General features: G+C 45.0%; 1 protein-coding gene across 1 annotated transcript; it reads right to left on the bottom strand.

Annotated features, from left to right (window-relative positions):
* Positions 1-812: 812 nt before the first annotated feature.
* Positions 813-27,389, bottom strand: Slc35b4 (solute carrier family 35 member B4). Its single transcript, XM_041675497.1, has 10 exons — positions 27,135-27,389; positions 20,697-20,810; positions 16,946-17,048; positions 15,790-15,839; positions 13,013-13,094; positions 12,736-12,796; positions 10,861-10,970; positions 9,652-9,727; positions 8,639-8,714; positions 813-7,854 (listed from the first exon to the last, which is right to left on the bottom strand). The coding sequence occupies exons 1-10, from the start codon at positions 27,209-27,211 to the stop codon at positions 7,608-7,610; spliced, it is 996 nt and encodes a 331-aa protein (XP_041531431.1). The 5' UTR covers positions 27,212-27,389; the 3' UTR covers positions 813-7,607.

The following is a 27,389-nucleotide window of genomic DNA, read 5'->3' on the forward strand; positions in this document are numbered from 1 at the left end:
TGGAGGGTTGAGGCAACCTAGTGGATAATGGGGAATGCAGTACACTTCATCAGTGCCAAAGATCCTGAATCATGAAAGCTGAAAACTCTCGTGATGATCCTCATAGAATGGGTGAAGATTCATTATCAAAGTCTAATTCGGGGATGGCTCTTAGCCAGGTAGATGAGATAACCTAATTAAAATGCTTTCTGGAACAGAACCGGGAGAGATGAAAAGAACAGTTAACACATACATTAAACATTCTGCAAACTACGGAGACCTAAGCAAATCATTGTAAAAGCTGTGATGTAATTACGTTCTGCTTCACATTTGACAGTGTTGGTTAAGTTATGTGCTTGAGCACCAGGAGAGACAGTACCTTCTGGTGTGAACACGGAGGAACCAGCCCTGGCCTGTCTTGTGACCAGATTTCTAAGGTTTTCTTTTCTTTCTTTTTTCTTTTTTTATTGTTTTATTATTATTATTAAAAATTTCCACCTTCTCCCATTTGCCTCTCCCTGCCCCCACCCCCTCCCTCTCCAGTCCAAAGAGCAGTCAGGGTTCCCTGCCCTGTGGGAAGTCCAAGGTCCTCCCCCCTCCATCCAGGTCTAGGAAGGTGAGCATGCAAACAGACGAGGCTCCCACAAAGCCAGTTCATGCAGTAGGATCAAAACCCAGTGCCATTGTCCTTGGCTTCTCAGCAGCCCTCATTGTCCGCCATGTTCAGAGAGTCTGGTTTGATCACATGTTCTATCAGACCCAGTTCAGCTGGCCTTGGTGAGCTCCTATTAGATCAGCCCCACCATCTCAGCGGGTGGGTGCACCCCTCGCGGTCCTGACTTCCTTGCTCATGTTCTCTGTCCTTCTGCTTCTCATTTGGACCTTGGGAGCTCAGTCTAGTGCTCCAATGTAGGTCTTCCTTTTCTTGTTTGTACTAGAGAACAGGGCATGAGCTCTGGGAGCAGCAAAGCCGATCCTCTGGGAAGAGTTGAGGTGCATTGTCGGCATTTAGCACATGGAGATTTATACCAGCGAGTAGAGGCAGACAGGAATCTCTCATTCCTGGGACTTTAGAGGTGGCAGAGTACCGAAAGCCCAGCTTCTGGAGTCTAACAGCTCAAAACCCAGCTCTAACACAGGGACAGTTGAGGTAAGTTAGGTGTTACCTCAGGCTCCTGGTGTGTCAAACAAAACTAATTTCCCTTACACTGCTGGTTTCCCAAGGGGGTTGCATTACATAACTATCAGAATCCAATGTTAGAGATTCTGGGAACCCCACACGGATGTGTTTGTGCAATCCACTTCTTTCACTGTGATAAATTCCAGCGATTATCATTATGAGCTCACTTGACTTCTGAGCGCGTGTGTGCTTCACAGTCGTGTATGGTAACAGAGCCATATGCTAGTGCTGATTAGGAAACAATCACACCTAAAATAGCTTCAATTTAATGAATGAGATGACTACATTAATTTGCAGATAAAGAACATCGCTGAAAGCTTTGGTTGTTGACAAATCCTGAATAGTCACGTGTTGTTTTTTTTTCCCTGGGAAAGACACTTTGTGACACGAGCAGAAAACTCAGTGATATGCACTCTTTTTGATAGGTGCTTGAATGATCGTGTAAGAAGGGGGACCTAGGAAGCTGGTCTCTGTGACATCTTCCCAAGCGCTGGTGACTCTTCCCAGCGAGTGGCATCTGGGGTAGAGATCTGTGCGGGCTGTACAACTGTTTTGCTGCTGGTATCAGAACCTCAGGGCACCACGTGGAAGAGCACTCTGCTCATGAAAACACACGGGTTACTCAAGGGCTGAACCAAACCATAACCTACCATCTCGAGAGCTGCCTCTTCTCAGGCCTGCAGATCAGAACATTCTATAGAGTCCAACATGTTTTGTGCCTGTGTGACGTTAGCATGCGGGGACTCCGGGGTCATTCCAGTTCAAAACTGTAGGCTGGGGACTACTTACACCCCCCCCCACACACACACTTCTGCCTGATAGAGACCCATGACAGCTGTGAAGAGGAGGGATCCTTAACGCTCTGTTTCTAGCAGCATCCTGCATTTTTGTTTGCACATGCATGTTACTGCACAGCCCGACTACCAACAGACCTAATGGCAAGCCGCCTGGCGCATGTGTGACTTCTGTGTAAAAGATTTATGTAAAAGTCATGTAGTTTATAGACAAAGGGGGCTGGTCACACAGAATTATAAAAATCAACATTTTGGAGAGATTGGCCGCAGATGCTACCACAGTCTTCTAGGATCCCAAAGGTTGGCCAGTCTACTTTAAACTTGGGAAGCAGAATCAGGCAGTAGCCTAGGAAGGGGCCTCTTCCTGGTCCAGCTGTATGACATTAGCTGCTGACAATGGCCCACAGTGGAACGTCCCACCACACGCAAGGAAAGAAGGGAGCGCTCTTGAACCACACACAAGCCCCTGAAGGCAATGGTGATTGGATGCACCTGCAGGGATTTATCACTTTTATTAAGAAACAATGATTGCAAATCCAAGATAAAAACCAGATGTCTGATGAGTTTTTTTCAGAGGTGAAAAATGGCTCTTTATAAGAAACAAAGGTAAACAGACACATTCAGTGCGGCAGAGCGTTTTATTCAAAGAACCTTCCTTTCCTCCTTAACTGCTCGAATATCTCATAAGGCTGGCAGTGATGTCTGATATTTACACAGCTCCGAGTCTGAATGCTCACTGATGTCTTCTGGCTGTTCTACACACACGGCTGCTACGGGTTCCCTCCTTTTCGGGTCTTTGTTCTTGAAATGAAATACTCAATGAAGTGCTCAGATGCTGAATGAGTAAGATCCTCGCTTCCATAATTTGTTACTTTTCAAATCACCCTTTTTGGGGAGGCTGAGGCCATTCTCTGGAAAGAAGGCAAACAGCACAGAAACGCTCGCCAACGTGAGGAAGCCCAGAGGCTTTCTGTGTGGCTGGGAAATAAGGCCACCTCCCACTTTGCTTGAGGAGTCTACTTTCCACCATTAAAGATGTAAATTAACTCAATCTGTCAAAGGCAACATGCGTTCAAGTGCAGACCAGGCCTTTTCTGTCTCTGGCTCTTTTGCTGCTTGCCTCTTGCTGGTGATTCTGCAGGCAAAGCTCCGGGCAAATGCCTGTGATACTCAGTGTAGACAAATACACACAGCTCTCCAGGCAGCAGTCAGCAACAGACTTCAGTGGCTGTGAGATGGGAGTGTGGCGGTCACCAGGAAGCCACTTCAAAACCCTTAGGAGTCTGTAACGAGCTCCTGGTGAGCGTCTTCCTGAGCATCAATTCTCCATGGCAATGCACACACCAGTCTCATCCCTCCTACCACCCGGCATCAAGGCAGCCGAAAGCAGGATAGCACTCTACACCCATCTCCAATAACAGCCCCCATTCCTTCTCATGGCTGGAGTCACTGGGGTATGTCCCCTTACTTGGCTTTCTTTTACTAGCCAGCTAATGAGAACTGGGAACAGTTGTGAGGAACCGTTATGAAGAGTGAGGAGGAGGCCTTGGCAAGCATTCATTTCCTCATGTAACACATGTCAGACACTGTGCCAGGCGCTGGCAGTTCAGAAATGAATTATGCATGCTCCCCAGCCCCTTCCATTCCTAGAATGTCTACAGGGAGGAAACTTCTAGAAAGAGAGAATACATTATAAAGTTGAGAGGCATCGGTCTCCCACCCCAGCTCTGGTCATAGCAGATATATTCCAAGACTTGAATATGTACTTAAATATTGTTCGTACTTATTTCCAAACACTACGCCAACCAATAGGGAAAATGAGCGCATCTCGTCTACGCTGGCAGTTCTCTCAATGTTAGCATGAACTGCCACAGACAAGATTCGGTCAACAACTTCAGCAGAAAGCCAACTGAGACCAAAACGCTTTGTTGATCTAGCAGGAGCAGAACTCCCCCTAATTCTATCTACTTCTAGCCGCAGAGAGGACCTTAGTTTCAGATCTTTACAACGTGGTTTCTCCGAGCGCACGTGTCTCACCTGCTCAGGTTCACTCAAACTGCTTCTCCGACATCATTTCCACCACCCGCAGCTAATTCGCTAATTTAGAATTATCCCTGACTTGGCATTTCCCCTTCCCCATCTCTAGGCTAAAAGGAATCAAGTAAGAAGGGACAGGTAGCAGGGATTCTCTGCTCTTGGGCTGGAAAAGAATATGCAGACAGTTCAGACAAAGCTTCCATGTTCACACTCCCTTTAAACACTGCCATGTTCCCTATACACTGCACTTTTCCAGCAGCGCTTACAGGAACACTATATAAAACATGCTGGACAGATATAAACACCCTATAAAACTCCTAAAAAGATAGCAAGAGGCCTCAAAGAACAGAGGCATGAGCAAGAATGACAGGTATTGCTCAGTAGGAACTAGCAAAGGGAATGCAGGTGCAGTAAGGGACCGGGGTACAACTAGGAAAAAAACTGCAAAAACCAAAGCTCGGTCCCAGAAAGGAAAAAGAGGGGTACAAAGGTTGAGAACCCTTGCAACTATCATGTGCTTCTCCCAGACCAGAAGAGGGAGCTACGGGGACACCGACCACCCTGGCAGGGAACTGCAGTGCTGTGCTTTGGTCAACTAGGCGGGAAGAAGGGAAAAGGAAACACACACCAAACCCCACCACCTATTGAACTATACGTCTGGTTAGTGTGTTGTTGGTTGTTTTAGTTGGATGAAAAGAAAATAAAAGAATCCACAATATGTATGGAACCCTGGGTTTGATCCTCAGTACTGCAAGAAAAAAGTTCAAAAACTGAAGCGATGTTTCTAATAACAGTGATAAAGATAGCATTTACAACAGAATGTTGGTTAAAGGAGACGCAGGGATTAAATAGAACTCAAGCACCCACCGTCCCCTCCTGCCACCTCGGCAAACACACCAGTCAGACTGTTATGTGGGCACACAGAAACAGTACATTTCCTGGTTAGCCTGTGCTGGCTGCCTCTTGCTCTAAAGTACGCTTATGTCTTAAGCTCTACATTGAGTTAAACTACATGATGTTTCTGAAGCTGAAAGAAAAGGATGTTTAGTAGACATATCTCTACATCCAGTGACTCTAGCCTTGGTAAGATGGCTTATTTGTCCCTTTAAAATTGTTACATGGAAAAAGGAACCAGGCCAGAGGAACAGCTTTTTAAAGAATGATTTTATGAATGGATTTGGAGATGAATCCCAGTAAGCAAATCCAGCCAGGGTAGGAAAGACAGACATCAGACTGTTCTCTCATTTGCAGTTCCTAGACTTTGTGTAGAGACAGAAAATCACGGATGTATATATGATCTGAAGGCAGAAGCAATACTGTACAGAGGAAAAAAGGGGCCTCACGGGCAGACAGCAGGGAGGAAGGGGGGTCAGAGGGAGAGGATGTGCTCAGTCGTATGAAAATGTCCTCCTACAGGACCCATGTGCAATGAAAATATACAATGAAAATTAAAACAAAAAAAAACTTTACAAAAGCAATTCTACAAAGTATTAGCAGTGTCTGTTAAATCCATTTTCTTCTATCTAATTAGCATGTAGGAGGAGGCAGGCTGGGCCCTGGTGGGCTCTGTCCTTCCAGCTGAACATTTGGTTTGTGAGTGCTCTGACCTCTTATTTGTCCCTACATCTCCTTAGTAAGACTCACAAAGTATTCGTCTTAAGAGGGACAGACATTCTGAAATGGCGGCTCCGGTTCAATCCTGTCTGCATCAGCCAGTCTCAGGTAACTACAAACTGCATCATTCTCACGGGATGGACAGGAGAGTGCAGGGAAGCTGAAGGCTCGGTCCTGTTAGGAGTAATCAGAATGGAGCCTCAGGGGCAGATTCTCCTGTTACACAGGAAGGAGAAACCACTTTATTCCAGCCTTTTAAGGGGACATTTAACACTTGGTATTTATAGCAAGGCTGGGCCAAGCGACACCACTTATTTTAAAGCAGTCAAGGAGTTTCTGGGTCCATGAATGGGGTTCGCATCTAATTCGGCATCTTTGTGAATAGAGCATTACCAGCACTGGGAAGTTGTCAACGGCCGTCTGTAAACCTGGGGACTTAGGTGGAGAATCAGTACCTGTATTTAATGTAACAAAAAAGCAAGGCCGTTTTAACTGCCTTCCCCAGGGCCCCGGAGGATTGGGGCACTTCTCTTTACTGCTGCCGTTCAGACCCATCAAAGAATCTTCAGACAATGGGATAAAGAACTACAGTGAGTCTAAGAGACGTGGAGAGCCACGTCTCAGTTTAAGAGCACAGTCTGCACACAGCAAAAGGATGAAAGGCCTTTGTCTATACGCAAGAGAAACAGCGAGTTTAGCTGCTTGCCGAGGAGCTGACAGCTAGGTAAGGTTAATGAGGGTCTCGGTCTAAGTGGAGAAAAGAGGAACTAAAACAACACACTCTTCAGTCACATACAGTCCAGCTGAGGGCACACACAAGCACACACACACACACACACACACACACACATGCTATCTGACAGGGTTACTCATTCTCAAGATTATCCATGACAGGAAAACCAGACCTTCAGAACAATCAGCAGAAGGAGGCGTGTTTCTGTATGTAAACATGTTCTGCTCACATGCAGCCTCCTACCCACACCCATCAGGAACAGTCTGATAATCTATGGGAAAACAAGACCTCACTCTGGTGGTGGGCTTTGACCTGATTCATACATCACACACACACCTATGTATCAATCCACTCATCAGTGATTTGACAGGCGGCGGCTCTCAGAGTGACAGGAAGAGGTGCCTTCTAAATACCGGGCCTTAAAGCTTGTCACAGACACACCTGAAAAATGAGTGTGTGTGGCTTCACGGGACAACTGTCTCTCAGAGCGCTGATGGAAGTGAGCTGTGCCTGGCCATGCTTCCGTCACCATGTCTGTAACCGGCTGAGGAGCTTCATAGGGGAGATGGATGGAAAGGGCTCCCTCTTCTCAATCCACTCCCAACCTCTTCCTTTCTAGTATGCCACGAGCGCTGTGGGACCGCTCTAAGAGCAGAAAGCAGCAGGTGCAGGAAGCATGTGGTCCTTGCACTGATTAAAATAATAAAGTGATTAAAGTGATACTCCAGCATCAGCTGCATCCAGCTCACGCATCACTGGGGCTCCGCCTCTTTCCCATCGCACTGGAGGGAGTTCAGCCGCATCATCCCCGGGGTCTAATTTGTCACATGCCCACCAGATCACTCGGTGCCCGACTGTGCCTGGAACATGGGCTACACTGTAAAGTGCTGAGGTGTGGAGGGGTGATGGGGAAAGACGTACACAGCTACAGAAGGGTAATGGCTGTCACAATGACACCGTCAGTAGCAACAAGGGTGGAAACCCCGTGGTTCTGATGTTCTGGCACACAGAGAAGCAGATGCAGAGGCTACCCAAGAGTCTGCCTGGTAGCCTTGTCTGTGTTGTTTATTCTGTCTCAGGGATGCCTATGCGAAGTCTACAAACGCTGCCTGGCGGCCAGGAAAAGCAGATGAGTCTCATCCTTCCCAGATGCTCTGGCCGGCTGGGTTCAATACTGTGGTAATCTCGCATTAACCAAAGTGAAATGATGACCAGACCTGCGCCCGAGGCCTCTACCACGTAACGCTGCTCTGTCTGTCCCTGGCAGACCTCAGTCCTTCTTGTCATCCTTTGGCAGCTGACTTTTTGTGGTCCCTAGGTTCTTCCACACCTCTGTGTACATTAAGGTCCCAATGAACACAAACAAGGTACCCAGACAGTGCCACCGAGTGAACGGGTTCTGGAAGTACAGGATGGAAAAGATGAGGCTCACAAACTTGCGCAGAGTCACAACCAGCGTGACGGTGAGCGAGGTGCACTCTGTTGTCAGGATGAACACACCCCGGATGCACACGTATCTGGAGGACTGGTTAAGGCTGTTATCTGTAAACAGTCAGGAAGGGAGCTTTAGATGTGACTCCCGCCTTCACCCTGACATGCTGAGAGAACACGAAGAGCCACTCTGAGAATCCTCCTCAGTAGAACTTCCTGAAAGAGTCCAGCCCTGACGTTCCTAACAGCCCATTACTATGGACTTTCATTACAGTTTATAGCAAAGGCCACCTCCACAGCAAGGCCAGAGCGGCACCGTCACGAAGGTGGTCCTGCTCACCTTTATTCCGTCTTGTCCTCGGGCCTCCATTCTCTCCTTCAAAGTGCGGCTCTGTATAGCAAGCCTAGGTGGTGATTTCAGAAGGAGGCAGGCAACCTTAGTTTGTTTCAATATTTTAAAGACATCACAACTTTTAGAACAGTAAGATCCTTCTATTAATATAATTACTTTTAAATGAGTCTTAATTTGAAGTTTGAGTCAGAACTTTGCAGCGACTTATAATAGTCATGAAATAATAAACAGTATCTTAGGACACCAGGAACTTACAGAAATCTCAGCTCATTTCATCTCATGGCATGACTGGCTCTAAACCATCCATGGAGTCCTGTTTCCTCTGTGGGACCTACCTGAGCTGCATCACTACAGCCTCTTTCCTGTCTACAAAGAAGTTTCCAGAGTGGATCTACCCGTCTGTAGCTCACTACAGAAGTCAAGGGAAACCCAAACTCAGGTCCCCTCCATTGTTAGAACGACCATTCCTCTGCGAAAACAACATGGAGACATGAATAAAAGAGCCCGCAAAAGGATACTGAGTCACAACGTTCATGAGGAGGTAGAACCACATGATGGGCATAGCCACACTGATGACTGGAACCTGATAGAGTTCTGCAGAGGCGAAGAGAGGAAACAGTCATGCCAGCTGAACACTTAAACCTTTCATCTTTTGAACAAGGCTATCCAGGTAACAACAGCAATAGGAACAGTGGCCCATACATCCCTTTATTCATCTTGATTCCGGTCTATGCTAAGTAAGAGTCAGAGCTCTGTGGGACTCCGGGTTCTTCACAACTATGGTGGAAATAACGAGAAATGGCGCTTTCTAAGTCAGGGCCTTGCGGGCTCTTTACATACCACCAACTCTTACACAGTTTTAGGTCAAATGACAGACACAACATTGCATAAGCAGAGCAGGCTCAACACAGTACAACGTAATGCACCTACTACCTGCGGGGTGTGCACCATAAGGTCTTGATTCGAGGAAGGTTTCTCTTAAGTGTTTACCTATCTATGAAACACTCTTGACGATCAGACTGTATACATGACCGTCTAGCACCCAGTTCCCTAGTAGCCCCTCTAAAAAGCAGCAGCTTACCTTCATACATTCTTTTGTTTAATTTAATTTTGTTTGTAATGAATTTATCTCAATTATACAACCTGTAGCTAGCTAGGAAGCAAGGCCTGTCCTCATTTTGCTCCCTCTTGCTTGGTGCCGAGGCAGCTTAGATCTGCGAGCAGCTCTGCCTTTCATGGCAGAAGAGACACAGAGACAGCTGGCTGCCACCTAACCGGCTCCAGGTCCGGCTGAGGGCTGCTACTACTTGTCTGCATTCTCAAGATGAAAGGACCGCCTTATTTTGCAGGGCATAGGAAAGAGCCATCAAGGCCCTTGCTGCTGCAACCACTGACTCAGAGCAGCATCGGACACCCAGAAGGTGCAAGGGTTCAGATAAACATGAGTGGAAGCTGTACTCGAGCCAAATGCAAAACGGAAGCTTTGCCTCAGAAACTGGCAAGCAACATGGCCACGTGACCCCAGACTTACCAGACTTATTGAACAGAACGACATGATCATAAATATCAGAGGCCAAGAAGATGAAACCAGGAAGTGGAAGGGCGTGCTGTGGGAAGAAAGGGATCTCATGAAGGTAAAGATGAAGCTATTCCAGAACAGTTAGGGTAGCTTCACAATGACTCGGAGCCGTCCGACAAGCAAGTTAGCCCCCTAAGGTAGACGTGTCAGGGCCTGTGTGCCCTTGACATCACATGGCGTGACATCTTATGGAGTCTGATGGTCACCAATGAGAAAGTGGAAGAAGTAGGATCCTCCCCTCCACAAGGGAAAGGGGGCTCAGCACACAGTCATTTCGCCTGAAAGGACTTGCTCCATACTGGATTTGAAAATTACAAGGGCCACAAAGATTTCAAAAAATTTAGAAACTCATACAAAAAGAGACTGAAGACAATCTGAGGTCAAGGAGAAACAAACAACGAGATGAGACTAAAGAGGAGGAGGACACGTAAGGAACCGAGGACTACCATCCTCCTCACTACAGCAGCACAACGTGAGATCGCATCACGTGACCCTTGCTGGCCGTCACCACGCCTGGCCTTGCTCTCAGTGGCAGATCCGCGCCAAATGAAATGCTTACATTCTAAAACTCCCTAGCCACACACTCTAGCTCTAAGTTAATGTGTCAAACTGCTCGTTCGGATTAACTGCACACAGAGGGACCGGTCTCACCATCTCACCCCTGACCTTGGGGGGCAGCTCTCTGGGCACATTTCAATAGCAATAAAGGAGGGGCGGGCAGAGGAGAGCTACAGGGGAGAGTGTGGGTCACCCCTTAACATGAAGCAGCTCAGGGACAGGCCGTGAACTGAACTCTCATATGAGTAAAACCCCTTGGGGAACTCAGGTCCCTGAGACCCAAGCCCAGAGCCACCCCACGGATGTCCACACTCCTGACCTCTTGCCTTGGGCTCTCCATATTGATCTTAACAACTTTACCTATAGGATCTCTGTGGGCCTTGGTTCCTTGGCCCTTCAATGTTTTATGTGGTTGATCATGATCATCTCATATGAATAACTCACTCCAAACGCACATTATCCCCTGCCTAAAGCACTTTGGTTACTGGTCTAAAGGCTGGTTACTAACAAAACACAATCTGTCAATTACATTAAGATTTCATTCGGCATAACACAGCATAAATCAGAAACTTTCACCTTCGCAGGGTTCAAAAAGTTGCTTACATTATAAAATAATGCCTCTTTGGAGTGTTTCCCAAATTGTTTGTATAGGGTCTCTTGGAATATGCCCATCCTCGCTGACATCAGCAGGGCAAAGGTCAGTGCTCCAATGCCTAAAAGGAACAAAGGTCAGTTATAAGATGCCTTTTGACATATTTTCTTAAGGAGACAGTATTATTTACAGTTCTGTAACTATCACATAGGATACGTAAATTTTAAAACCACAATGCCACCATGAAATCTTCTCCAGTTTCCCACTTCCACACCCTTATATGTATTTTTGTATACTAAGACAGGTTAAGACTGTTGTAGAATGTTATTTTAAGGTGTATTACTTTTGTTTATGTTCTGGGACATTTATTTAATGGTGCAAAGACGTGTTTGAGTAAATAAAATTCATCTGTGGCCAGGAGGCCGCGTCAGCAACTAGCTGACAGAAGTGGTAGGGAGGGGCAGGTGGAGAGGGTTTTTTAAGATGGAGGTGGGGGCTGGGGAGCAGCATGAGGGCTTCTGGAGAGACGCAAGGAGAGGAGGTGACTGCTTGCTCTTCAGCCTCAACCTCTGAACCTTGAGTTCTTCAGGGGGACAGAGATTTGGTTAAGTTCCCTTTAGCTTTGAAAGAGTCTGTGCTTGAGGGAATAATATTCCCTCAGGCTGCAGCTCCTGTGGCAGAGGAGTTGCAATTCCTGACAGGACAGCCATGGATTGAAAGGCAGCAACAATTTAAAAAAGAGGATGATACCTGTCCATATGTCTGTTATACCGTGCTTTCCTCATGAGGTTCTTCTGAACCTTTCCTTTATGCCCCGGATTAAATGTGTTTTCAACGTGTGACCCTATCTTGTGGCTGTACCACACTTAAATGTCTTGCAATGAGAGCAGTTAGGTTTCCAGTTATTTCACTGAAATCGATCAACACAAATACCTAAAATGTTAATTATTTCCTTAGGATAAATTTTCATATATGGAGCTGCTGAGTCAAGCATTTAAAAAAAACTTTAAGACCTTTAAAAAAGCTCAAGACACAATAATTTTGGAGAAAGGCAATCGATTTCCTCTCCAACGGCTTTTATGAAAATGGCTGTCACTGTGTCCTCACAGAGTGGCAGCGCCAATACAGTGAGTCACAAATGAAAGGCTATTGTATTTGGTTTTCTTTGACTGCTAGACTACGAGGGTATAAAATTACTGGACATTAATTTTTCCCTATGAGTAGTAGGTTCATATCTTGGAGAAGTTTCCCATTGGGTAAGTATTTTCCCCATAGTGCAGAGACCTTTTCAGCAAGCTAAAGGGTTAAAGTCCAAAGCCAAGATAAGGGGACACAAGGTTTCGCTGCTACTTTCTTCCACCCAAACAGTGTGAATCTACTCCTGTTACTCCCGCAAACATTTCCCTCCAAATCCAAGCGAGGACGAGGCTCTGTAGGAGTTGTCTAATTAATTCCACATAGAGATACTTGTGTTTTTAAAAATTCTCCTGAGAGTTGACTTGGGAACACGGCCATATGGAGCAGTGAACTTAAGAAGAAAATAAGCCCTTGTGTCCCTGGGAAGCCCAATCAAGAGTTCTAACTCGCCCTTCTCGTCAGCAGACCGGCCATCACGAAACAGAAGACTCCACACGGTGCTCCTAAGGAGAACGGCAGACTTTTCTCTGTGCCAGTGACAACCATGAAAACATGGACCCACATACAGCACGGCCCTCTTTTAATTTTTTGAACACTAAGGTTCAGAGACATATTGGTCCCAGGTGTCACTCTCCTCCTTGGCATAATTTGTTTAGCCTCAAGTTCTTGCCAAGAAATATGTCCCACAGGAGAAAACTCAGCAAAGAAAAGTGCAGAGGTAATTAGCTTTTTGTAACTACTGTACTTGCCTAGTAACCACCATGCAAATGCCTGGAATCCATCCTTCTCACTCAAGCTGGACTGGGAAGTCTAGGAAATAAGAAAATATACTAGGAACAGGGACCAGAACCATGAACAACATCCGAGATGCGAGGGGCCCATTTCTGCTGTCCACTTCTTTCCACTCTCGCAGAGCTGAGTTCCTGTATTACACAAGCACTCTGATCCCTTTCTCTTTTTACAGGTACCTGGTAATGGGGCCCGATGACAGGTAGAGAAAACTAATGATCTGAAGCCGAATCTTACCACCTGCTTCGCAGACATGAACGTGCAAATAAATATCCCTGCAGACACCAGGGCAATGGAGGTGTACTTGAACATACTGTATCTGTAAAACAAGGATAAGAAGGCCTTAGGAGAGGGGACCACGGAAGGGGACTTACAGTCGGGCAGCATGTGGTTCAAACATAAACCTCTACAGCCTCACTGTAGTGTCAACTGTGTCAACTGAAAAGGTAAACAAAACCAGAAGACATACATATACCCGATGTCACATGACACTGAACTCGGCTCTCCAGAAGCCAATGCAGTCTGCCCAATCTTCACTTGCACCTGTGGCTTCTCCGATCCTAGGAGCCCAGAATTATGTCCTAACACGCACACCATTCAAGAGGAACAACAGATTATCCGGTACAAATGACAAGAGTTAAAACTTGGGGAATAATGTCCATCCTTCAGGGAAGGTATTTCTTTAAAAACAGTCTGAATAACTTAAATGATTTTGTAAAATGTCGGCACAGTGGGATAAAGGGAGGAATATGCAATTTGTAGAGCCAAGGGCAGCATCATAGTGACATTTCCCATTAACTAAAATGGTATCATTACGATCCCCCTCGGAGCCTTGGTAATCAAGGGAAAGGCCCCAGGAAGGATGAAAAGAAATTAAACGTGCAGAACAAATCATCACTTCCTTTCTACCCAAGGACACTGTATCTTTTGATGACAATACCTCATCAGAGCTGATCTGACTGGCTGAGGCACTGAGAGAGGGATGCAGGAGAGGCCTACTACAGAGAAGTGGGGTACCAAAGGGAAGGGGGACTAGCTGGGAAGAACAGAGGCTCGGCAGGAGTGGGAGAAGGGCAAGAGGGCTTGGGGATGAATATAATCAAAATGCATTTGTATGTATGTATGAAATTACCATAATGCATATAGTTAGTAGATGCTAATAAGCCCTTGTGTAGCAAAAGTGCGGCAGAAACATCAAGTTGAGTAGTTTAAAAATTAAGCCAAAATAATGGTTAAGAAAAATATAGATGGTCTTTAAATTCTCTAAAGGACTTTGTTCAAAAAATAAGAAGGTAAAATCGAATCAGAGATTAGCAGCAGGACATTTTCCTAGGCCCTCGGTGTGATCATGGACAGCATGGAGGGAGGAATAAAGGGAGGAAAGGAGGGAGGTGAAGAATAAATAAATATAGAAAAGTTAGAGAAATTTCTGTTCTATGGATGGTCAAAGGCTCAGACCCAAGGTAACAGATTCAAACAAAACTCTTAAGGAAAACAGGTATTGAGCAGAGCCCCTGACAGTGTGAACTATAATTCATAAATTTAAAGGACAGTTGTCATAACACACACACACACACACACACACACACACACAAATCAAAGCTTAGGAAGAAACTCAGGTCTCCAAGGTGAAGTCTAAGTCTAGCAACCAAGTACAGTCTTCATCTTCAACAAAACATCTGGCCATTTAAAGTCTGCACAAAGGCAGAAAGGGCCAAGGAGACTTACAAGGAGCAGCACTGGGCTCCACAGCCTCCAGAGATAAAGGACACACAGGGAGTCTAGCAAGATGGGACAGCTGTCCTTGTTTTGATACAGCCCTTACTGCTTATAAACTGTAGGCTCTAGCCAAACAGTATGGCACTACAGGCTTTTAATCCAGCGCTTGGGAGACAGAGGCTGTTGACTCTCTGTGGGTTCTAAGCCAGCCTGGTCTACATATCTAGTTTCAGGCCAGCCAGGGCTAATTAACGAGACTCTGTCTCAAAAAACAATCTCAAAAACAAAACCCCTTTAGGTTCCCTCCCTGAATCGGCAGATTCTTCCCAAGACAAGGGAGCCCTAATCCTGAGACCAGAAACCGGACAATCGAAAACACAGCATTAATGGCACTATTTTGGTTTTAATAAGGAAGATGACCTTCCCCTGAGAAATCCTGTAGACTCCCTACAGTCTCTCCCTAATGTCCCTTTCCCCTCAGTAGTAAGGGCTGAGACTCAAGCGAGAGGTGGGTACTTTGGAAAAGCATTCCAGGCGGTTCCTGCCATTTCCCACCCGTCCTACCACAACCACACCACTGGCAGCAGTTACAAAGAATAACCCCACGCCTTCTGCTCCTTCTTCATGTCTATCTGGGCCTATACCGGCAACTCTCTTCACAGATAAAATTATTCCCCAGTTCATTACATACAGTATACTGATGAGTACCTTATGTGTGCTGAATATGCAGGTTAATAAAAAAGCTCGCAGCATGTATGAGATCCTGGGATCTAGCCCCAGGAATGCCAAGAATAAAAATAAACAACAAAGCACTTTCTAGGACAACCCACAGACCTTCCGTGACCACTCCCTGGAAATGCTCCATAGCCGCATTCTCCAGTATGGTTGCCACTTGCCACATGTGGCGACTTAGCATTTAAAATGTGCCTAGTAAAAGTGAGAAAATATGTCATCTTATTTCACTTAGAAAATGTAAGTCCACACGCAGAGTCACATGTGGCTACTGGTGATCATACTGCACAGTAAATTTCGTGCTTTCATAGGTTGGCAAGGCACTGAAGATCCAGCGGTAACAAGAGCTGCCTGGCCCCACAGGAAGCCACAGGAAAAGCCGCTGGCCTGCTCAGCTGCCTTAGGAAAGTCATCATTACCCATGATTCTGAGAGAAAGAACTCAGGGAAAGGCTGAGGGGCTAGAGCAGCCTTTTACCCACTGTGGGAAAAGAAAGGTGCCCAGTCCACAGAGGTGACCTGGAATATCACATCCATATACAAAACACAGAGGTGTGCGGTTACCTTTTCTTCAAAATGATAATTCCTAGGATCATGTTGGCAATCAGGGAGCCCTGTAAAAGAAGACGGGGAGACTGTTTCAGTGCACCAGGGAAGAAAACAGAACTCCCGATGGGTAAGAAAACAGACATGGGGAGGGAGGAAGGATGAACAGTCACCAAGGCAAAGAATAGAGGCCAAAAAAATCTGTCATGAGAAATAAAAAAAAAAATTCAGTGCAAGATACAGCAGGAAGAAAGATCAGTTCTGATTAACTGGTCCTAACAAAAGCATGACTAATAGGGCTAGATGATACTTTAGAGTTACTTCCATCAATTCTCCACCTATTTCATGTATAATAGATTACAATGTATGTATAGAACTTCTACTGAGTTTTTCCCACCTCCATAATGAAAGAAGTCATGCAGGGATCTCCCTCTTTCCTAGAAAGGTATCAATCAACAAGAGTTTATGGAAGGGCTACGGTGTTGGTGCTTTGTAGGTCACCCCAATAGTTAGGGTTATCTCATGCAAGCCCTGTAGGTATAGGACACTTAATCTCACAAAAATCTCAGGCAGCAAGATAATGTCATTTCCACCACCACCCATTTTTGCAGTCTGCCGCAACTCCGCCTACGTACTCCTTGATGGCGTGCCCGCTCTGGGAAGACTCTGCTCTTATTTATACACCAGCTAAGAGAGAGCTTATCACACAGAAGTAAAGAAGATGGGTTATCAATTTGAGAGAAATCCCCTTTGTCAACATTGTCCTGCCACGTGTGATGGGACAAGCCCATAAACCCAGCACTCAGGAGGCTGAGGCTGAGGACGGAGAGTTCCAAGCCAGCCTGAACTACAAAGCAAAAAGCTGCAAGGCAGGGGTGAGGGTAAAGAAAAGCTTCAGTAGTATGAGCTCAAAATAAGCCAGATGAGGGAAATAGGAAGTAAATCTATTTCCCACAGAAATCGTAATTTTACTTTTATTAGTCATATATTAGACCTCAGATAAATAATAGTAAGCCATTCACTTACCACTTTCCCATCCTGTCCAAAGACTCAAAGCAAACTTATCATTATGCCCTAGACTTGACTTCCTATAAGACTGGCTATTTCTGTCCCATGCTCGGTCTGCCCACCTCATCATGCTCTTCAGAGGACACACAAGCAAGCTGGCACTTACTGATCTGAATATCATATGCAAGGGCATGGCGATGTTCAGATTCAGGGCATAGTTGTTCATCACGCTGACAGTGAAGAACATGGTTACCATGATGGCATAGTACCTGTAACGAAAGAGAACACAAGACACTTTTCAAGAAATTTTGATATAGAAAGAAATACATATATCTGGTTAAAAAGTCACCTGGCTTCCTTCCTCTCCATTAAGAGAGTATAGAGAACCACTATCACATAAAGTCAAATAGTAAGGACATCTATGCATACTTCACCGAGTCAGACTAGCATGGGGAAAATTCAAATTTCTGAATGTGTATAAACAAAAGCTTGAATGTTTTTCAAGGGAATTATAACTAGGATTTACAAACTTAATCCATAGTAAGACATTTTAAGTGGACAGATAATCCTTTTACTGTACTAGTTCTTTGTAGATACTTTCAACAGGTCTCTGGAGAATCTGAAAATGGTTAATTCCCTTAATGCATCCTGTGTATATTTATACAGTATTATTTTTCTTAATTTTGAAAAAAAAAACAGATTTCAAAGATTTGTCATGCTTAGCCTAGCCACTGTGAAAATTATTTCATACGCTGAACCAGTAGACTCTAAAATCAAGGATAGCCCTTGATTTGTAGGGACTTATACTTAAAATCAGAGTCTTGTTTCCTTTCTCTCTTTCTTTTCTTTTCTTTTTTTTTTTTTTTCCTAAGACAAGGTCTTTCTCTGTGGCCCTGAATGGCCTGGAACTGACTATATAGACCAGAGTGTACTGCCTCTGCCTTCTGAGTGCTGGGATTTAAGACGTGTACCACCGGCTAAGGATGTATGTAGCTCAACTGGTAAGAATAACTTGACTAGCATGGATGAGGCCCTGGGTTTGATCCCCCAGTGACACATAAGTGGGCATCTTGGCAGACACCAATAATCCTGACACTTAGAGACAGAAGAATCAGGAATTCAAGGTCATCCTCAGTTCCACATCCAGCAAAATGAGATTCTGTCTTTAAAAAAAAAAAATCCTATAATCATGACTTAGAAAAGACACATATAAATGAGTAAGTAAATGAATACTATGAATAAGTAAATGGATTAAAATTTTTATATTTGTATGTTTTCATCTTGATCTAGAAAATATTCAAGATGTCTTTCGTAAATATTAAGCTAAACCATGTTCATGTTTTTGCAAGTCAAAAAGGATTAGATAACAGCAATTTCATGATTCACTCAAAAATATTTTTAAAAAATTTTTAAATAAATGCCTAGACAATCTAGAGCAAACGTAAACAATGGTTTTGTATTGTTCATAAAATATTTGACCTTGGGCACAGATTTCTAAACAGTTTTGTGTCTAAGAAGAATAAAACAACAGTGACCCCCACATCGTCTCTATGGTTTCTGGTTAGAGAGAGAGCTGGACAGACAAAGCCAAGGCTGCATTAAGAGTCTAAGTAACTTGACAACTAACATAGAGAACAGTGCTACAGGCTTGAAGACCACTAGTGACGGCTTCCTCACAACTTCGAGTCACTTTACAAGGCTTCTTGTCAAATTTCCTCAGGAGAAGCCTGCCTGACCAGATAGATGCCTGTCTGTGGAGGCACAAAGAGGCCATAGGTAAGAGAGTTGGGGACTTGTTTCTAGTTCTTCAAGGTTGTTGTACTCAAACCTCAAACAAAGGCCCCACCTAGTTGTAAATCCTAGAGATCTGCTCTCTCAAGGCTATTGTCAATAGGTGTGGCTAATTGCCAGACCTCTTGCTCCTGAAACGGGGAAGTAGTTGGTTCCTATAAAAAAAAAAGTCTAAGGTTCCAACTAAGTTCCAGTTCCCTTTATGGAAATAACTTGGGATCCCATCCAGGGAATGGTTTGTCTACAGAGGGTTTGGTCTAGGGTGTGAGCGGAGAATGTAGTCTTGACTTTCAATTGTCTGTTAATGCAATCTTTTGTTTTACCCCTACCTTTTGGGGTCAGAAGTACGATAACCAGTTGGAAATTAAACACGGGCAAATTATCAGTACTCACTGAAAAATTCCCTCCCAATAGTATCCTATATGTTTCTGTGTTTTATTATTTTCGTTCACATCTTTGTATTCTTTACTATTTATAAATTCCCACGCCTCTACTCTGGAGAATGGTATTTTTGTTGAGGCTGGTCCCTGACAGATGCCTTTGGAGAAAAGAGTTTGTCAATGTCTTCCAGGTTAATTAATTCCTCCATGTAGCTACTAAGACAGATAGCATGTACTACAAATTGTTTGTGGGGGATGAAGGGCCTGAGCAAAACTCTGATTATTAATTCACATGCAGAAAATAAAATAGTCACTGCAAGGGAACATGATGGGGATATGACAATTAGGAAAAATAATGAGGGACAACATGAGGGACAAGGTGCAATAATAAGGTGGCAGAGGTAGGCCAGGCATGTTGGTACACACCTTTAATTCCAGTACTTGGGAGGCAGGGGTAGGTGAGCTCTGAGTTTGAGGCTAGCATGGTCTACAAAGTAAGTTTCAGCTTAGCCAGGGTTACATAGTGAGAGGACCCTGTCTAAAAAAGAAAAAAATAGAGTCTGAAATGGAAGCACGGGTAGGAGGAGAAAGAGGTGAGCTAGCAAGGGTGCTCTGTGTGTGTGTGTGTATGTGTGTGTGTGTGTGTGTGTGTGTGTGTGTGTGTGTGAGTGTGTGTGTTTATACATTATGTTTTCACCCTATCCATAAAAGCAGATAAGGAAAAGGAGGGTTTTATTTTTGTGGGGCGGGCATTGAGACAAGGTTTCTCCGTAGCTTTGGAGCCCGTCCAGGAACTAGCTCTGTAGACCAGGCTGTCCTTGAACTCACAGAGATCCGCCTGCCTTTCTGCCTCTGGGATTAAAGGTGTGCACCACCACCGCCTGGCTTGAGGTTTTTGTTTTTTTTTTTTTTTTTTAAGTGGTGGAATTACTGCCATGATGCACACACATGCTGGCTTGCAGGAACAGAAAAGTTTATGGGAATATTAAACCCAATAGTAGGAAATTAAAATATTTAGTATTACATTAACAAAAAAACTAAGGTACAATATTAATAACCTCAGCAAGCTACTTTGGAAGGCAGTGGAGGAACACGGACAAGGATGAGCTTGAGCACTTGGGGACATTTACTTGGGAATGTCACTCCCAAGGAAACTGAGTGACACCACTTAAACCCTTGCCATGGGGAGGACACCTCTAGCTCCAGCCTCTCCAACATAAAATCGTCGTAGTTGGCCCTGTGTGAAGATACTTAGGGCAAACCCAGACTGATGAACAGAAGTCTGGCATTAACAATTTTTTCTTAGCTTGTCAATCATTTTCCTTTCATTGAAGCAAAATTCACACAACATAAAATTACCCATTTGTGAGCAACAATTCGGTGACATTCGGGAATTTGCCGGGCTGTATACTCACTGCTTCTTCATTTCCAAGAGTCAGTTGTTTTCACAGTGTTTAATGATACCACTCTTAGCATAATCAATAACTCTAAACACAGAGGATGAATGAATACACGACTGTCACAATGAGGTCACTCGCGTCCTTCCGACCCTACCAGGCACACACGCACTTATGGCCATCACAGCTATTTAGGGCAGGGATTTTATTCTAAAAATAGGTTTCTAGAGGATAACAATGCAATCCATAAAACTAATGGCGCCACTGTCACCCATAACCTAAACTTGAGGAACATGTGCCTCATACTTTCTGTACAGGCTCCACCTTCGAGGTCTTCAATGTGCCATACCTTAATGGGATAGCTGGTGGCTTCCTTCCCAAGTCAGCTTCAAAAAGGAAGCCTTCCACCGCAATAAATAAGAACTGTGCAAATGTCACGATGTTCCCACATCCTGGGTGCTTCCTGGATAGTGAAGAGCAGAAATGAAAAACACAAGGCACAAACTCAGATAAAATGCACCACAGCCTGTTATATAGCCTGCACCAAAATAGCAGGGTAGATTTCTGCAGCCTCGGTCCTTCCTCATATTGGCTCTCACATGCCGTGGGTCACACACTTTGACACTGTGTGTCACAGGGAATGCCCAACTCTACTGTCTGGGTTTCCTGGAGTAGCAGGCCCTGTGTGAGAATTTCTCTCACTGACAGAAACATGAGGTGACTTTCCTAGCTGGCTGCAGGAAATCTCCTGGTAAACTCACACACCACCCCACACACACTCAAAAGGTCTTTAGTCAAGGACTAAATCATGCTGGAATTCTCCTGGAATGTTCATCTGTTTCTAATGGTCACTTGATGGTAGGGGAGTGACTTTAGACAGTGTCCCCAGGAAGCAATAAATAGTTCTGGGGATGGGAAGGAGGCTTGCTATTTTATAGAGATACATATCTGTACACAAATCAACATAATTGTGTATCTATGGAAGTATGATTAAGAAAAACTGTCGAAAATGGGTTCTGGGGACTGAGAAATACTACGGTAGCACACGGCAGTTCTCCACAACATTAGCTAGTCAAGAGATATTCCTGGAACTCAACAGGTCCTCTTCAGTGCTCTATGGAAGAGCCAGGAATCTTCCAGAGTGACTATTAGGAAGGCATGCCATAGTATGAAAGCTATCTCTGACATCCCTCCTGAGGCATTCTGAAAATTAGTCTTGTGAAACGTTGACAGTTTTCTCGAACCTCTCCCCAGCTATGTTCTATCATTGAAGACATCCCAAGTGTGCATCAAAACTGCCCCTAAGATTAGTTAGCTGGCTTCAGAGTCTATCTTTTCATTATATCCACCCACCTGACCCCACTGAACAGACTTTTAAAAGCAGCTTTATATTAATACTATTAATACAGGGCTATTTATTAAAGCCAACTCCATTCCCTACTGGTGCTGTGAATACTAAACACTAACGGCAAGATACACACTTAGGCTCTGGGGTGTTGACCATGCTAGTGTCTTAGTTAGGGTCACTGTTGCCGTGATGAAACACCATGACCAAAGCAGCTCGGGAGGAAAGGGTCTATTGGGCTTACGTTTCCACATCACTGCTTGTCACTGAAGGAAGTCGGGGCAGGAACTCAGACAGGGCAGGAACCTGGAAGCAGGAGCTGATGCAGACGCCGTAGAGGAGTACTGCTTACTGCCTTGCTCCCCATGGCCTACTTTCTTAAAAAGCCCGGGACCACCAGGCCAGGAGAAGCTCCACCCAATGGGCTGGGCCCTCCCCCCTCAATCGCTAATTAAGAAAATGCCATACAGAGCCTGCCTACAGCTCAATCTTAGGGAGACATTTCTCAATTGAGGCTCCCTCCACTCTGATGACTCTAGTTTATGTCAAGTTGACACATATAACCAGTCAGCAAACTAGGCAAGCACTCTACCACTAAGCTATATCCCCAGTGCAAATCCGTAAATACACCCCACATGCATAGAAATGGCCAAGAAACACAGCACTCCCACAGAGAGAGGCTCACCGTCTCAAAGCGACACAGGGTTGTACTTAAGCCTGTGAAGGTTTCTTGAAACCTATGACTCTAGATGCAGTTCAATTTGTCTTTCTTGGGTTCAAGGGAAAAGGCTAAACTTTGTAGGAATCCATAAACATCGTGTAAGACATTAATCTCATTCAAGAATCTAATTCAAACCATTAGTCATACAAGAGAGCAGAACTTTAACTCTGGCTCTTCCTAGCAGTGCTGGTCCCCTCTGTCCTGGCTGGTCTTCAGAAACCCATGGATCAGGCTGAGCATGGCAGTGCATGCATGGAAGCCTAGCAGTGTGGGTGGGCGAGGCAGTATTCAGGGAGACTTTGGCTAAAAATTAAAAGGGAAAAAAAAAAGTAGAGGGGCTAGGGAGATAGCTTAGTGACATTACAGAATACTTGCCCACATGCAGGAAGTGCTGAGTTCAATCTCCAGAACTGTGAATGAATGAGTGAATGAATGAATGAACAATGAGGAGGAGAGGTTCAACCTTCTCCTAGTACTGATCTCACTGTCTTGGGCTGGGGCCCTGGGAATCTATGCTCTTAAAGGTCCCCTATTCCATCCCTGTGGGAAAAGGCGTGCCTGTGCTTCTGCATGCAAGAGTGTGTGTATTCCATGTCCATTGCAGCCCAGCGCTGAGAACGACGGTGCCCCTACACTGTTTCCTACTGACATGCAAGAACACCTCTGCCACTCACTGTGTGATGTGGCAGCTAATCAACTCCTAAATCCAATTTCCTTTAAAATGGGGACAGCGAGTGCTTGTCTCACTGGTTTATTGCTGTGTGAACGAACAGCGTCCAGAAAAGCACCTAACAGTGGCCGCCATATAACTTAACCAGGATGATGGCGAGCCTACACACTGAGAGTCATCAGTCCAATGCAGCTGCCCTTCCCCTGCGCCTCTTTGTGTGTGTGTGTGTGTGCGTGCCTGTAGGTGTGCACTGTGGGGGTGTGCTTGTGTACATGCACATGTGGAAGCCTGAGGTGCCAGGGTTGATGTCCAGAATCACCCTTAATGGCTCTTTCGATCAAGGCCAGAGCTCACAGAGATAGCCAGCTTGCTCTGGGGTTCACCTGTCACTGCCTTTCCGGGCTGGAATTACAGGTATTTTATGTGATCTGGGGATCTGAACTCCGGCCTTCACTCTTGTGCAACAAGCACTTTAGCCAGTGAGGTAGGTCCTTGGCCCAGCAGTTATCCTTCTGAACAATCACATCGGACACACTTTCCCTTTCCTGTATAAGATGGAAACTATATATTGCTGCCAGGAGAATTCAGTGGGAAGGCATGCGTCAAGTGGCAGGCTCCATGCTGAAGGACCAACACTTCTCTAGCCTTCCCTGCCATTTTCTAATAAAGGCCTAGGCCAAAGCTTACAGGGTCCTTACTGAGAAGCCACTCTGCAGAGAATCAGGAAGAGTTCCCAGTGGGAATGACCTGGATCTCGGTCCTCAAGCGAAGGGGGAAAAAAGCACACGGGAGCCAAGCGTGAACCATGGGCAGCAAGAACACAGTCCCCGTGAAATGTTCAGAAGGTGGACTCACACTCACACTCTTGGGACACAGAGTCTGGCCTTCCCTCAAGCAAGTCAGCGAGGGTGGGGAGGCCTCATGTCAAGCAAATGTGCTCTAGGATATCAATATTTGTGTAAAGATTTTAAAAATTTAAAAATTTACAATTGTATCCTTCAGATGATCTTTGCTGTTTTCCCTTTATCCATATTTTATCACTAAAGACATGAAGGTCACATGGTACTCCATGAAGAAGGACTTCAGGGCAAATGAACAAGGTTGATATATTATCAAAAAGAAATATCCCCCCACCCAGGAATCACGGAATCCTTTTCCCGTTCTCCCTCCCATCAGGTCCTTTGATAATTCTGTTCTACTTTCTCTCTTTCCATGGGATGCCTAAGCCTCCCTATGTATCCCCATGATCCCATGACCAATGCTTCCTTAAGCTCATGCAGAGAGCATTTTAGGGACACACTGCTGGCACAGCTGGGACAGGGGGTGTTCTGTGAACTGGAATAATTCACTTTAAAGCTTCCAAAGAAAAACCTGAAACGTTTTCCCTGGGTCTTTTCCTTCTCTTTATTTTTTAAGACTTATAACCAGCAACTGAAGACAGCTTCTCTTACTTAGGATTTTCTTTGGCAAAAACCCAAATTTCAATCTAAAAAAAAAACAACAACAAAAAAAAACGCAACTTTGAAGAGAATGAATTAGGCAGATGGTTCACACCTCGTTTCTTTCTTTCCTGGACATAAAACTTCCTTATTTAGTTCAAAGTCATGTTCTTGATGGAAAAATTAAAGGAGAAAAATAAAATCTTTCAGATTGTTATCCTGATGTTAAGACACACAGTATCTTGCCTGCTTCATTCGTTCTGTGTCTGTATATATAGAGAGCACATACATAAAACATACATGTGTGTCATTTTGAAGGTTTATACAGCACAAATATAAAACATATATGTGTGTTATGTTTTGAAGGTTGACCAGTAGCACCTTAAGAGGGGAGCCAAGATCTCACTTACTACTGTAGAGCTATCAATGCACAGGGTGTCTGAATTATCACTCGTCCCAATTAGAGGTCTACGAAAGTCGGCAAGAAGAACTTGAATTTGTTTTCCAATTGGGGGAAAATGGCTCAACAATCCCTTCTCTCAACAAGTCACGTCAGCCTTTGATTTAGAGTGACACCTATGGGCTCCAAGGACCCATTTTTAAAAGCCCAGCTTCTGTTCTCTAATGAGCTTCCTACGGTAATTCCTCAAGATTAAAGTCACAGATTTCAAGATCCTATCTAGAAGGAACTTTGAATACCCTCTGGTCTAATTAGGTCCAATCTTCCTGCTCTACAGTGGGAAGTTATCGCGTGCTATCAATGTACTATGCATTGCGTTGAAGAGCCCACTTCTTTACCAATGCAGGAAAACCCACAATTGCACACCAAAACGCAGATTTACAAGGGGAAAAAGAGGTTAAATAAGGAATCGGATTCATTTACAAATTAATCCTAATAAAATTCCAAATAAATTTTCCTATAAGGAGTGAAAAGACTTTATAAAGGTAAATTTATTCATAACTTTCCTGGATCATCCCAAAAAGACAAGGTGTGCCTGTCCTGAAACAAAATTGTGAGGGAGACAGGGGAAGTCAGCATCAGTGTACAACAGGCTGTCCACAAGTATCTCACTCCACCCCGCAGAACCCATGGGGATGACGGGCTCTCACACCTTTGATGGGTGAAATCACACACTTTAGCCGAGAGCTCACAAGCTACTGCGCACAGTCTCCACTTAATTTAATGCCATATTCAATGCAATTATCTGACTTTGTTTCTATAGCTGGCCTGAATATATCACCTTTTTATTTAAAACTATATTAATATATATCAAATTCCAAAGTCTCCTTCCCTTGAAGTGTATCAGGCTAACAGCCGGAAACTTTCCCTTTCATTTTCATATTCCGTACCACTCCCAAGGCAAACAATTGATCTTCATCAACACTCTGCATAGCAAAATGGCAAGCTGGCTAACAGCAATGACTAACCCACAGAGAGTTGACCTGAAGTAAACCGCTTGCTTCAAAAGGACCTAAGCCAACAGTATCAAATAAAACACACTTCTACTAGACATCTTATTATAGACCACTCAGATTAAAGAATGAAGGGGAACTGGGAAATGTGTTGGGCTAGGAGCTTAGTCAGACAAACGTCTTGAGGCCTTTTCTTGCTCTGCCACTTACAAGCAGGGAAAAGGCCACCCAACTTTGCAGAAACAGTGTTTCACTCTCAGCCAAACAATGTAACCCTAGAACACAGGGCTGTTCTGAGAGTCAATGGACCCAGAATGTGTAGTTAGTGATTACCCTACTGAGGTCTTAGTGAACTGCCTGGAAACGGTGGCCTAGAGAAGTTAAGGAACTGGAAAAGTCTGTATTGCCAGAGGGTAATGGAGCCAAACCTGAAATTACTAACTTGAGCTATTCCGTCCTAAGCGTTTTCCACTCCACCTCCTGTCTCTTCTCTAACTTCTGCCCACTGAACTTTGCACGCTATTACCCAACATTATTTGTAAGACACCAACACAAAGCCAAGCCTGTTCCCTTTGGGAAAGTGCCGTGGTCATTCTCCAGCTACGCTTCAACGTGCACGCTTCTCAGTTAAAGCCTGAAATAAAGTAAATGCTCAGGGACCATGATGACAGCCCAGTAGTTATCTGCTCCACATCACTCGCATGTGAGTTTGGGTAAAGTCCTCACAATCATCTCTACAACCAATGAAAGCAAATCCTTTGCAGGACATGTCGGTACACACAAACGAAACTTTCTTTGGAACGTGTACAAAACTGGACTGCTTTGCATGTGAGAAGGCTTAGCTCCGGACACGCACGTGTCATTCACTAACTGGACGGAGAAAAGTGCTAGGAGTTGGATGAGAAATAGGGAGAGGGTGGCTTAGCGGAAGAACTGGCTTCGCCACTAGCTCCTTAAGACCTTGGATCAGTCAAGTGAAAAAAGTCTCCAAGCATCAAATTCTCAAAGTGTGGCATCGAGGTGACGACAGCAGCATCCTGGGTGTCCCTGTCACTTAGATGCTTAGGGATGGAGCAGTATCCAGGGCTGCAGAGTAGCGGGCAGCGCGGGTACCCAGTGCAGAGGAGTGGGGAGGTGGACGGGGTGAGCAACCCAGATCATCCCCGGGAGCCCGGGCGCGGCCCGCGAGGGTCACTCACCGGGCCAGCAGCTCTAGGAAGATCACATTACTGCAGCAGCCTGCGAACACCAGGCCCACCGCGAAGGCCGGGCGCATGGCCGGTGGGGGGCACAGGGTGCGAGCGCGCAGAGCGCCCTTCTAGATCGCTACCCTAGTAAGTCCTCACTGAACATCACCACCGCCCGCTGTTCGTTGCCCGAGGGCCGTCTCGGTCCACTCTTCTTCCGCGGCTGCCACCAACGCGGCCAGCCCAAGAGCTGTAGTTCTCAGTCAT

This window comes from Microtus oregoni, unplaced genomic scaffold, assembly GCF_018167655.1.
Source record: "Microtus oregoni isolate MIOR12 unplaced genomic scaffold, Mior012 000026F_ref0000081, whole genome shotgun sequence".
NCBI classification, from domain to species: Eukaryota; Metazoa; Chordata; class Mammalia; order Rodentia; family Cricetidae; genus Microtus; species Microtus oregoni.